General features: G+C 46.5%; 1 protein-coding gene across 1 annotated transcript in view; it reads right to left on the reverse strand.

The window, feature by feature from the left end:
* The window catches only part of GTDC1 (glycosyltransferase like domain containing 1), a 287497-nt gene that overhangs the window by 161570 nt on the left and 112796 nt on the right, over positions 1–13131 (reverse strand). The window contains exon 3 of the mRNA XM_038751780.1: positions 4550–4717. Coding sequence (XP_038607708.1) covers positions 4550–4717 — 168 coding nt within the window. The remainder of the gene's footprint in view (positions 1–4549; positions 4718–13131) is intronic.

Consider the following 13131-nt stretch of genomic DNA (forward strand, 5'->3'; position numbering starts at 1 on the left):
AACCGTTGGCATTTACGGGACGCTTACTGCGTGCAGGGCAGTGTACTGAGCGGTTGGGAGAGTGCGATATAGTAGAGTCGGTAGACGCGATCCCCGACCGCAAGGACCACACGACCTATGGAAGATGCCAATATAAAGAGCTCGGGCTCTTTATGTTGCCAGTTTGTACTTCCCAAGTGCTTAGTACAGTGTTCTGCACACAGTAAGCGCTCAATAAATATGACTGGTTGATTGATTGATGTTGTGAGTCAGGAGTCATGGGTTCTAATTCCAGCTCCTCCACTTAGCTGTGTGACTTTGGGCAAGTCACTTAACTTCTCTGTGCCCCAGTGACCTCATCTGTAAAATGGGGATTAAGACTGTGAGCCCTCCGAGGGACAACCTGATCACCTTGTAAGCTCCCCAGCACTTAGAACAGTGCTTTGCACATAGTAAGCACTTAATTAATGCTATTATTATTATTATTATTATTATTATTATCATTATCATTATTATTATCATTATTATTATTATTAATGGGTAGAACCCAGGCTTGGGAGTCAGAAGGACCTGAGTTCTAAACCCAGCTCTGCCACTCATCTGCTGTGTGACCTTGGGCAAGTCGCTTCACTTCTTTGGGCCTCAGTTTCCTCATCTGTAAAACAGGGGTTAAGACTGTGAGCCCCACAGGGATATGGACTGGGTCCAACCTGATTGGCTCATAGAACTGTGCTTGGCCCACGGTAAATGCTTAACAAATGACATTAAAAAAGGAAAAAGAGGAATAGCTCCCTGGGCTCCCTCAAAAGCCGGAGTCAGCAGGAGGCCGGAGGAACCCCGCCTGGAAGCTGGCCAGGTCCTTGCCCGCCTCCTAATCCCGGCTCTGCCGTTTGTCTGCCGTGTGACCTTGGGCAAGTCATTTCACTGCTCTGTGCCTCAGTTATCTCATTTCTAAAATAATAATAATAATAATAATGGCATTTGTTAAGCGCTTACTATGTGCAAAGCACTGTTCTAAGCGCTGGGGGAGGATACAAGGTGATCAAGTTGTCCCACGTAGGGCTCACAGCCTTCATCCCCATTTTACAGGCGAGGTCACCGAGGCACAGAGAAGTGAAGTGACTTGCCCAAAGTCACACAGCTGACAAGGGGCGGAGCCGGGATTTGAACCCGTGACCTCTGACTCCAAAGCCCGGGCTCTTTCCACTGAGCCACGCTGCTTCGGATTGAGACCGTGAGCCCCACGTGGGACAAGGATTGCGTCCAACCCGATTGGTTTGCATCCTCCCCAGCCCTTAGTACTGTGCCCGGCACACACGATAAGCGCTTAACAAATACCATTAAAAAATAACTAAATCTAACATCTTAGAACAGGGCTTGGCACATAGTAGTAAGTGCTTAACAAATACCATAATTATTAATTATTATTCTTATTATCCTCTTGCCCACGGACAAGCCAAGCGAGGCGGAGATCCATCTCCTCCCTTGCCCATTGGGGAGGAGAGGAGAGTCGCTTTATCCCCTCTCTGTCTCAACCGAGACCGTCTTTTGACAGGCGAGACGGATGAGTGGGGGCCGCTAAGAAGAGATGAAGGCAGAGCGGTCCTCACCGGGAATGCAATTCCAACCATTTGCATCCTCTCACAGTTCCGCGTCTCTAAGCTGAAATGAGAGGTGAGGCAAGATCGTTTGGGAAGTAGGGGTGGTGATGGCGGGGTGGGGGGGATGGGGGTGGGAAGCTCCCATTAACATTAAAACCCAGGCATAAAGAGAAAAATGGGCTTCATTTTCGTCCCAGTAATTTCTCAAGAGTAATAAACGCACATAATCTGGGGGAAGGCGCCGTGCTAATTCAAGAAACCGCAAGAAAATTGCAAGTGTTTTCTAAACTGAGATAGGAGAAGATGGTTTGGGGTTTTAACAACATATCTCCCCCTCTCCGTTTCACTACAATATATTTTTATTTTATTATGAAATTTGAAAATGGCTGGGAGATGTTTATGAGACGTTTCACGAGAAGCAGTTCCACTCCACTTTGATGGCGCTGATACTTCTCCGTCAAGGAAAAGCTTGTAAAAATGATGGCAGGAGCACATTTCACACGAGGTTTGGAGCAAATGAGGATTGCCTTTTAGAAAGTTTGCAGGGCAACTAAATCAGGTTACATCTATGCGGGCAAAAGAGCGTGCGTGTGTGTGGGCGCGTGTATGTGATGATAATGATTATAATTCTAATTATGGCGTTTGTTAGGCCCTTACCTACGTGCCAGACATTGTGCTAGACAAAAAATAATCAGGTCAGATGCAGCCCTTGCTCTACAAGGGGTTCCCAGCTTAAAGGGGAAGGAGAACAGATATTCAATTCATAGTTACAGGTGAGGAAACAGAGGCCCAACTGTGAAGTAGGTGGTAAGTGGTGGGGGACCAGGATTAGAACCCAGATCCCCTGATTCCCTGATTCTCTTTCCACCAGAACATGCTACTTCTCACTGTGTGTGTTTGCGTGTGCGTTGCGTTTTCACTTTTGTGTTTTACAGATCAACTGTCCATTGAAGTTGTTGATAACAGCTAATTCGGATGGGCCGACGCTGTTCACTGAGCTCAAACTGATTCACCTCCAGCCCCTTAGGGACCCACTTCTCAAACGTCTTGTCCCAAGGTTTTCTTGGGCGGGGCGGGAGGGTGGAGGAGGGTGTGTTATTAATTTTTTCATTAACTTCATAGCAGAAAATACATTCGTAAGGGATCGGGATCTTTAAAAAGCCATGGTGTTTTAGTTCTCACCATTTTGGAACGTAAAATGGAGGAAAAGTCCAGGCACATTTTTGTTTGTGCGTTTTTCACAAATCCCTCTGTCCTGAAATTCATCACACTGCTGCCTTATGGATTCCTTTCGGTTGATTCCTCTCTAAAGCTTGATTGTCGTTCAGGCAGCAGAAGGAGAGGGGTCAGCAGGCCGAGCCTGGTGGCTCTCCCTTCACTGAAATCCTGGCTGAATGATGAAGCCAAATTAGCATCAAATTTACCGAACATTCCCTGGCCCCCGACCTTCTTCTATGTTGCCAACTTGTACTTCCCAAGCGCTTAGTACAGTGCTCTGCGCACAGTAAGCGCTCAATAAATATGATTGATGGATTGATTCTAAATCCTACGATCCCCCTTCGATCATTTCGACCTTATGGGGTCCCAGATCTGGAATTCTGATCAGGGATAATTCTATCGGAAGATCTTGGATTCTCGGAATTAGACTGTAACAATCTGCGAAACTGGCTCAGGAGAATGCTAAATAATCCCGATGGTGTCCGGTAAGTCTCTCCTAGGTGCTAAGCGTTCTGCTAAATGCTGGAGTGGATACAACACAATACAATCAGATAGGACGCAGCCCCTGTCCCACATGTAGATCACAATCGCAGGGTGGGGGAAGAACAGGTATTTCATCTACAGTTTAAAGATGAAGAAACTGAGGCGCAAAATTAATAATGATAATAATCATAAGGATAATAGTAATTGTGATATTTGTAAAGCATTTACTATGTGCCAGGCACTCTATTAAGCGCTGGGATCGATACAAACAAATTGGGTTGGACATAGTCTCTATCGCTCATGTGACTCACAGGCTTAATCCCCATTTTAATCCCCAAGAGAAGCAGCGTGACTCAGTGGAAAGAGCACTTGGGAGTCAGAGGTCATGGGTTCTAATCCCAGCTCCGCCACTTATTGGCTGTGTGGCCTTGGGCAAGTCACTTAACTTCTCGGTGCCTCAGTTACCTCATCTGTCAAATGGGGATTAAGACTGTGAGCTCCACGTGGGACAACCCGATCACCTTGTATCCCCCCAGCGCTTAGAACAGTGCTTCACAAATACCGTCATCATTATTATTATTATTTTACAGGTGAGGGTGCTGAGGCCCAGAGAAGTGAAGTGACCTGCCCAAGGTCACCCAGCAGACAAGTGGCGGAGCCGGGATTAGAACCCATGAGCTTCTGATTTCCAGGCCCGGGCTCTATCCACTAGGCCAGGCTGCTTCTTTAAATTAAGTGACTTGCTCAAAGTCACAAAGCAGACAATTGGTGGAACTGGGATTAGAATCCAGGACAGCGGGCTCCTTGTGGGCAGGGAATGCCAACTTGTACTTCCTAAGTGCTTAGTACAGTGCTCTGCACACAGTAAGCTCTCAATAAATACAATTGATTGATTGAATGTGTCTACCAACTCTTCTGCACTGTTCTCTCCCATGTGCCTAGCACAGTGTTTGGCACATAGTGCTCAATAAATTGATCGACTGATTGGGTCTCCTGCCTCTCATTCCAGTGCTCTTTTCACTGTACTCGTACTGTACTTCAGTCTTAAAACTTGTCGACAAGACCACCCAAACAATCCCAGGCACAGGGGACGGTTAAGTGACTCGCCCACGGTCACCCAGCAGGGCAGGATTCAAACTCAGGTCTCCCAACTCCCAGTCCTGCCCTCTTTCCACTTTGCCTGTGGCCGTCGGCTCCCCACGGTGCATGCGGCCTCGCCCTGGGCCGCGGACGACACCGCCTCCGGAAACTCCTGCCTCCACGCTTACCACGACAGGATCTGGTTGTAGCCGAACTGAAAATCCCTCTCCTGGCACTTCCGGACCGGATACACCAGCTGGTTCTCGTGGAAGTAAAGGATCTTCCTCAGTTTCCCCAGGTCGGGCCGGAGGGCGGCCAGTTCGGACAGATTAAGCACCGAGCTGGCGAAGAGGATCCTGCGGAGGAAGGAGAATGACATTTGGTGACGAGGAACATGGTCAGAAGGGTCACTGAGGACCCTTCCCATTCCCCGCCTCGTTCCCCCCGCAGCCTGCCAACCCGCACGAGAAAAACACAGCCCCTATAGAGACACATCAATAGCTGATCCTTAATACCATGTCACTGAATTCTAAGTTTTGATCTCTTAAAAAGCAGCTGCTAAGAACTCGACTAGAAAAGCGACGAATCTCGTTGGACGGCTCGGCTCAGTTACAGAGAGATGCAAAATAATAAAAAAAAAAAGGGAAAAAAAAAAGGCCGGATGGATTTTATTGAAAAAGGCAAGAAAAGCTGTGTCTGAAGGACGAATGGAACAAAGATAAGGCTGGTTGGGGAATACTTGCTTGCCATTTTCATTACACTTTACTTCTTTATGCAACCAACTACTGAAATTCAATATAGGAGCCGGGATGGCATATGTTCCATGTTATGACAAAAAAAAAAAAATTAAAAAAAAACACCCTTTTGATTTATGCAGTAGACTTATCTAGCGTGGTCTTTTTTCTTCCCTTGCCATGTTTCCTTCACTGTTTTTATAAAGTAGCCTCCGTGGGTTGTTTTATCTTTTCTTCTCCATTACTGGACTAGTAATGGCTCCATATACACTGGAGAGGCTGGGGGAGGGAAGGAGAGAGAAGAGGAAGAAGGGTGGGAAAGACAAAAAGATAGAGAGGGAGACAGATGGGGCGGTGGAGGGGAGAGACAGAGAGAGGGAGGGGGAGAGAAAGAGATCGGAAAGAGAACGGGGAGAAGAGAGGAAAAGAGAGGGGCCCCAAAAGGGTGGTATAAGGAGGATCTCTATATCTTGCCAACTTGTACTTACCAAGCACTTAGTACAGTGCTCTGCACACGTAAGCGCTCAATAAATACGATTGAATGAATGAATGAATGAATGAATGAGGATGCTGACCGCAGGAAATCAGCTTAAATTGAAGCAGGGGGGTGTGGGAAGGACCTGGTGACATCCAGGGTGATGGGACACTGTGACTGACCACCTTAAGAATTGGAAAAGTTTGATTGATTGGATGCCACGTTTCTGGTGCCGGCATTCGTTACCCCCCCCCCCCCCCCGCCCCAATGCATCTCCCTTAGCCTTTAATCAATCAATCAATCAATCAATGGTATTTACTGAGTGCTTACTGTCCACAGAGCACTGTACTAAGTGTGAGGGAGTCCACAGTACAACAGAATTAGCAGACACTTTCCCTGCCCATAACGAGCTGACGGTCTGGAGGAATAGACAAACATCAAAATGTATAAATAATAATAATAATAATGGTATTTGCTAAGCACTTACTATGTGCAGAGCACTGTTCTAAGCGCTGGGGAGGTTACAAGTTGATCAGGTTATCCCACGGGGGGCTCACAGTCTTAATCCCCATTTTATACATGAGGTAACTGAGGCATGGAGAAGTGACTTGCCCAAAGTCACACAGCTGATAGTTGACGGAGCCAGGGTTTGAACCCATGACCTCTGACTCCAAAGCCTGTGCTCTTTACACTGAGGCACGCAATTTAAAGAAATGTATATAAGTGCTGTGGGGCGATTATTGAATGCCTAAAGGTCATAGATCCACTTATTGGGAGGCAGGTCTTCCTATACTGCTTAGTTCTACAATTATGTCTTTTTTTTTTAATGGTACTTGTACTATATGCCAGGCTCTGTACTATGCTCTGGGGTAGACACAAGACATTCAGGTTGGACACAGTCCCTGTCCCACATACGGCTCACAGTCTTAATCCCCATTTCACAAATGAGGGAACTGAGGCACAGAAAATGAAGTGACTTGCCTGAGCACAAACAGCAGATAAGTGGCAGAGACAGGACTGGAACCCAGGTCCTTTTGACTCCCGAGCCTGTGCCCTTTTCAGGGGGCCAAGCTGCTTCTCAGCGGGGCTTACATTTTTTGTAACCATGTGTTTGTATGTTTTTCCCTCTATTTCCATTGAAACTGCGCCTGCCTTTCTCCACTATTAGATGATAAGCTCCTCCAGGGTGGAGAACACCTTTGACTTTCATTGGGAGCGCCCAGTACAGTGCCCTGCATCCAGCTGGTGGCCAGCAGACCACTCCACACCACGTAATTATACTGCTTTGCACATAGTAAGCACTTAATATATATGTATATATGTTTGTACGTATTTATTACTCGATTTATTTATTTATTTTACTAGTACATATTTATTCTACTTATTTTATTTTGTTAGTATGTTTTGTTTTGTTGTCTGTCTCCCCCTTCTAGACTTTGGGTAGGGACCGTCTCTATATGTTGCCAACTTGTACTTCCCAAGAGCTGAGTACAGTGCTCTGCACACAGTAAGAGCTCAATAAATACGATTGAATGAATGAATGAATGAATTAATGCAATCATTATTATTATTATTAATTAGTCAGCACTGTGCTCTGTAATCAGCAGAAGCCCAGCAGAATCCTTCATACCCAGAAGGTGGTGAGGGCAGCATTTCACTATAATGTACTAGGCATCCAGTACAGAGCCAGACAACCAGTACAGTGCTCCCCACATGACAGGCACCTGTAAGCTCACTGTGGGCAGGGAATGTGTCCATTCAATGCTATATTGGACTCTCCCACATGCTTAGTATAGTGCTCTGCGCACAGTAAGTGCTCAATAAATACAATTGATTGTACAGTGCTATGCTCACAGCAGGCGCCCACTGCAGCGCTCGGCCCACAACAGGTGTCCAGTATAACGTCCAACATCCAGTAGGCCTTCAATAAATACAGTTGAATCAAGTGAGGTTATTATTTAATAAATCTTAATGAGGTGAACTTTATCAACCCCCTCAATCGATATACAAGAGGTAAGTCACAAAGGGAGAGCAAAACCACTAGGAACATGGTAATCCCTGACGGCTGTTACAGGAGCCCTAGTGAAATTAAAGAGTTTATCGCAGCAGAAAGACATTCTAAGGTTTCTACGGTTAATTTTTTTTTAATTAACGTAAAATCAGAGAAAGCAGAGTTAGGCAATCTCTCGCAAACATGCTACATTACAATCGCTGTATAAACCGGATTAGTCCGTTATTACTATACTCCTACAGAATTAGGCTGTTTTTAGACCACCAAAGAGTTTAAAACTGCGGCTTTTGTCTCTGTAAGAGAAACCCATGTTTAAAATGTCTGCAAAATTCAAGTGAGAAACTCCATCATTAGCTTACCATCTCGCCAAAAGTACATCTGAGCTGCTATTACGGTAGTTTAACCCAAACCGCATGTTAATAAATACTGTCTTCCACGGGGAGCTCTCTTACACGTCCGCGCAAATCCCTTCATATTTCATCGCCCTGCGAGGACAAACCGACTCACGTGAGAGCTCCCCTCCGGGCGGAAGCCCGGCCTCTTGACTAGGGAATGCCTCCCGGGAAATCCGAGAGGGAAGAATTGAGAGTGGAGAGGAGAGAAGAGAGGCAAGAAGGAGGGAGGGAGAGAGGAGCTTAGCACCTCTTCCGTAACCATTCGCTGATCTCAAGTGACCATGACAGGGCCACCCAGCAGGGATTCCCAAGAGGTCCCCTTGCTTGCATTAGACTGTAAACCCTAGGAGGGTAGGGATCGTGACTACGTATTCTAGTGGACTCTCCTAAGCGCTCAGTACAGCACCTCTCACTGTACCTCAAGCTCATCTCTCTCGCCGCTGACCTCTCGCCCACTTCCCGCCTCTGGCCTGAAATGCCCTCCCTCCTCACACTGACAGATAATGACTCTCCCCCTCTTCAAAGTATATATGTTTGTACGTATTTATTACTCCATTTATTTTATTTGTACATATTTATTCTATTTATTTTATTTTGTTAATATGTTTTGTCTTGTTGTCTGTCTCCCCCTTCTAGACTGTGAGCTTACTGTTGGGTAGGGACCGTCTCTATATGCTGCCAACTTGTACTTCCCAAGTGCTTAGTACAGTGCTCTGCACACAGTAAGTGCTCAATAAATACAATTGAATAAATCTCTAGACTGCGAGCCCACTGTTGGGTAGGGATTCTCTCTATATGTTGCCAAGTTGTACTTCCCAAGTGCTTAGTACAGTGCTCTGCACACAGTAAGCGCTCAATAAATATGATTGATTGATTGATTGATTGATTGAAGGCACATTTCCTCCAAGGGGCCTTCCTCGATTCCCTTCTCCATCACCCTGACTTGCTCCCTTCATTCATTCCCCCCCTCCCAGCCCCACACCACTTATGTCCATAACTCTCCTTTGTTTATTTATTTATATTAATGTCTGTCTCCCCTTCTAGACCGTAAGCTCGTTGTGGGCCGGGAATGTGTCCGTCGATTGCTATATCACACTCTCCCAAGTGCTTAGTCCAGCGCTCTGCATACAGTAAGCGCTCAATAAATACAACCGACTGATTGACTGTAGACGCTAAGCCCTCAATAAATACCTCTGATTGTTCCGAACAACATTCCCCTACTGAGATGTCTCCATCCTGAGATGAACTGTTGAATTTCACTTGTGTTCCTGCACCGATCTAGCGGGGGAAGACCACACAAAACACATTTCGGGTAGGAGGGAAACTGGAACGGCAAAACAGATATAGAGAGGACGGGAGAGTTGATGTGTTCCAAAAGGCCAGATCATTCTAGTTACCAGTGTCATCACTGTCCCCTTATCGGTGCTGATTTACTGAAGGCCTCCCGAGTGCATAGCACTGAACTAAGCACTTGGGAAACTATAGAAAGAGACTCATTCCCTGCCCTTAAGGAGCTTACGATCCAATGAGGTAGATCAAACTCTGAAATTATTAGCAAACAGTAACAGTGTGAGGAAGAACAAGGATGTAACCAGTAGTGGTGTGAATAGGTCAGGAAATTGAGGCAGGGGGGCTTTTTATATTTTTAAAAAAAGGTATTTGTTAACTGCTTACTATGTGCCAGGTACTATACTAAGTGCTGGGGGAGATACGAGATAACCAGTCCATGTTCCACATGGGGCTTACAGTCTTAATCCCCATTTTACGGGGTATCAACCCATCAGTCATATTCATTGAGTGCTTACTGTGTATAGAGCACTGTACTAAGCGTTTGGGAGCATACAATCTAATAGAGTTGGTGGACACATTCCTTACCTTCCCAGACTGAGCCCCCTCTTTCCTCTCCCCCTCCCCCTCCCCCCTGCCCTACCTCCTTCCCCTCCCCACAGCACCTGTATATATGTTTGTACAGATTCATTACTCTATTTATTTTACTTGTACAGATTTACTATTCTATTTATTTTGTTAATGATGTGCATCTAGCTTTACTTCTATTTATTCTGATGACTTGACACCTGTCCACATGTTTTGTTTTGTTGTCTGTCTCCCCCTTCTAGCCCGTGAGCCCGTTTTTGGGTAGGGACCGTTTCTATATGTTGCCAACCTGTACTTCCCAAGTGCTTAGTAAGCGCTAAATAAATATGATTGAATGAATGAATGAATGCCTACCACAAGCTTACAGTCTAGAGGGGGAGACAGACATTAGTAGAAATGAATAAATTGCAAACGTGTACATAAGTGCAGTGGGGTTGAGGGAGGGGAGGAGACCAAAGTTCAAAGGAGATGCAGAAGGGATTGGGTGAAGAGGAAATGAGAGCTTAGACAGGGATCCCTTTCTCAAATTCCATTCCTTTCCTCTTTCCTCATCCCTACAATGATCCTCGGGGGCTTCAATATTCATTCATTCATTCAATCAATCAATCAATCGTATTTATTGAGCGCTTACTATGTGCAGAGCACTGTACTAAGCGCTTGGGAAGTACAAATTGGCAACACATAGAGACAGTCCCTACCCAACAGTGGGCTCACAGTCTAAAAGGGGGAGACAGAGAACAAAACCAAACATACCAACAAAATAAAATAAATAGGATAGAAATGTACAAGTAAAATAAATAAATAAATAATAAGAGTAATAAATATGTGCAACCATATATACATATATACAGGTGCTGTGGGGAAGGGAAGGAGGTAAGATGGGGGGATGGAGAGGGGGACGAGGGGGAGAGGAAGGAAGGGGCTCAGTCTGGGAAGGCCTCCTGGAGGAGGTGAGCTCTCAGCAGGGCCTTGAAGGGAGGAAGAGAGCTAGCTTGGCGGATGGGCAGAGGGAGGGCATTCCAGGCCCGGGGGATTCATTCATTCAATCGTATTTATTGAGCGTTTACTATGTGCAGAGCACTGTACTAAGCACTTGGGAAGTACAAGTTGGCAACATATAAAGATTATTCAATATCCCCTGATGATTCTTCCCCTGCCTATCTGCTCCACCCAGCTCTTCCACTCGCCGACTGGGCACACACATGAGCTCATCTCTAATCGCTGTGCAATCTCTACCCACACCAGTTCTGAAATCCCTCTGCCTGGCCACAACTTTCCCACCTGCCTTCTCTCCCCCACACCTCCTCTCCGCAAGTCTGTCCTGTCCCCCCCACAGAGACCGCCGATCTTTTGACCCCATCCAAATTTCTCGAGTCATCCCGGCCCAGACTACGTTCCCTGGATGACCAAATTAACGTCCTCAATACCACCCTCTCTACTGAACACAACTCTCTCTCCCCTATCCCTTCGTTGATCTCGTACCACTAACCCACGGCCCTGGATCACCTCCACAATCTGCTTCCTTCACTCCTGTGCACCAGCCGCAGAGCGCTCATGGGGGAAATCTAGATATCAGGCTGACCTCGTCCACCTCAAGTTCATCCTTACGTGCTTTAAATCTGCCCTCTCCTCTGCCTGGCACCCATACCCATTCCCTTCACCAATTGTAATTCCCTCCTCCAATCCCCTGTCCGGCTCCTCTCCCATATTTTGCCCCTAATGACCTGGCTACCTACTCTTTTGAGAAAATTGACACAATTAGGCATGGTCTCCCTAAAATCTCCCGGCTCCTCTCCAGTCCCTCCCACCTTCTGCACCTTCTTCAACTCTCCCACCTTTTCCAGCAGCATCTCTAGAAGAGATCTCCCGCCTTCTCTCAGAATCCACATCCTCCACCTGCACAACCAACCCCAACCCTTTTCACCTCATTTAAGCACTTGCTCCCTCCCTGACTGCCATCTTCAGCTAGCTGTTCACTCTCCAATGGCTTCTTCCACACTGCTGTCAAACACGCTCATGTCTCCCCTATCCTGAAAAAACCCTCCCACAGTTTTCTGCAGTTAGCATCCCATCTCCCCCCTACCATTCCTCTCCAAACTTCTTGAGTAAGTTGTCTACACCTGCTGTCTCAAATCCCTCTCCTCCAATTCTCTCCTTGACCCCCTCCTATCTGGCTTCCGAATCCTCCACAGAAATCACCCTCTCAAGGGTCACCAATGATCTCCTTCCTCCAAATCCAACAATCTCTACTCCATCTTAATCCTCCTCAACCTCTCAGCTGCCTCTGACACTGTCGACCATTCCCTTCTGGGAACAGCATCCCACCTCGATTTCACTGACACTCTCCTCACCTGGTTCTCTTCCTATCATGCTGGTGGCTTGTTCTGTCTTTTTCGCGGGCCCTCCTCTGCATCCCACACCCTCAAGGTTCAGTTCTGGGTCCCCTTCTATTCTCCATCTACACCCACACCCTTGGAGAACTCATTCATTCCCATGGCTTGAAATACCACCTCTATGCAGATGATTAAAAAAATCTACGTGGATGATTCCCAAATCTACATCTCCAGTCCTGCTCGCTCTCTCGCTCTCTCTCTCTCTCTCTCTCTCTCTCTCTCTCTCTCTCTCTCTCTAGCTCTCGCTCTCTCTCGCTCTCTCTTTCTCATCTTGTACTTCTTCCTTCCTTCAGGCTATCTCTACTTGGATGTCCTACCATCATCTCAAACTTAACATGACCAAAACACAGAACTCTTTATTTTCCCACCCAAACCCTGTTCTCCCCCTGACTTTCCCATCACTGTACCATTCTTCCTGTCTCACAAACTCATAACTCATAACCTGGGCATTATCCTTGCCTCATCTCTCTCATACAATCCACGTATTCAATCTAGCACTAAATCCTAACTGTCTAACCTTCACACCATTGCTAAAATCCATCCAAACTGCTACCACGTTATTCCAAGCATTTTTCCCATCCTGCAATGATTACCGTATCAGCTTCCTTGTTGACCTACCAGCCTCCTGTCTCTCCCCACTCGAGTTCTTACTTCACTCTACTGCCCTGATCATTTTACTCCAATTCAGGCCATGTTTCCCACTCCTCAAGAACCCTCAGTGGTTGCTCATCCACCTCCACATCAAACAGAAACTCCTCACCAATGGCTTCAGAGCACTCAGTCACCTTGTCCTCTCCTACCTCACCTCGCCGCTCTTGCTGAAAGTCACCGACCCTCTCTGAGCCTCAGTTTCCTCCTTCAGAAAATGGAGAAAGGGTATTTTCTCC

This window comes from Tachyglossus aculeatus, chromosome 9 (genome assembly GCF_015852505.1).
Source record: "Tachyglossus aculeatus isolate mTacAcu1 chromosome 9, mTacAcu1.pri, whole genome shotgun sequence".
In the NCBI taxonomy this organism is placed as follows: Eukaryota; Metazoa; Chordata; class Mammalia; order Monotremata; family Tachyglossidae; genus Tachyglossus; species Tachyglossus aculeatus.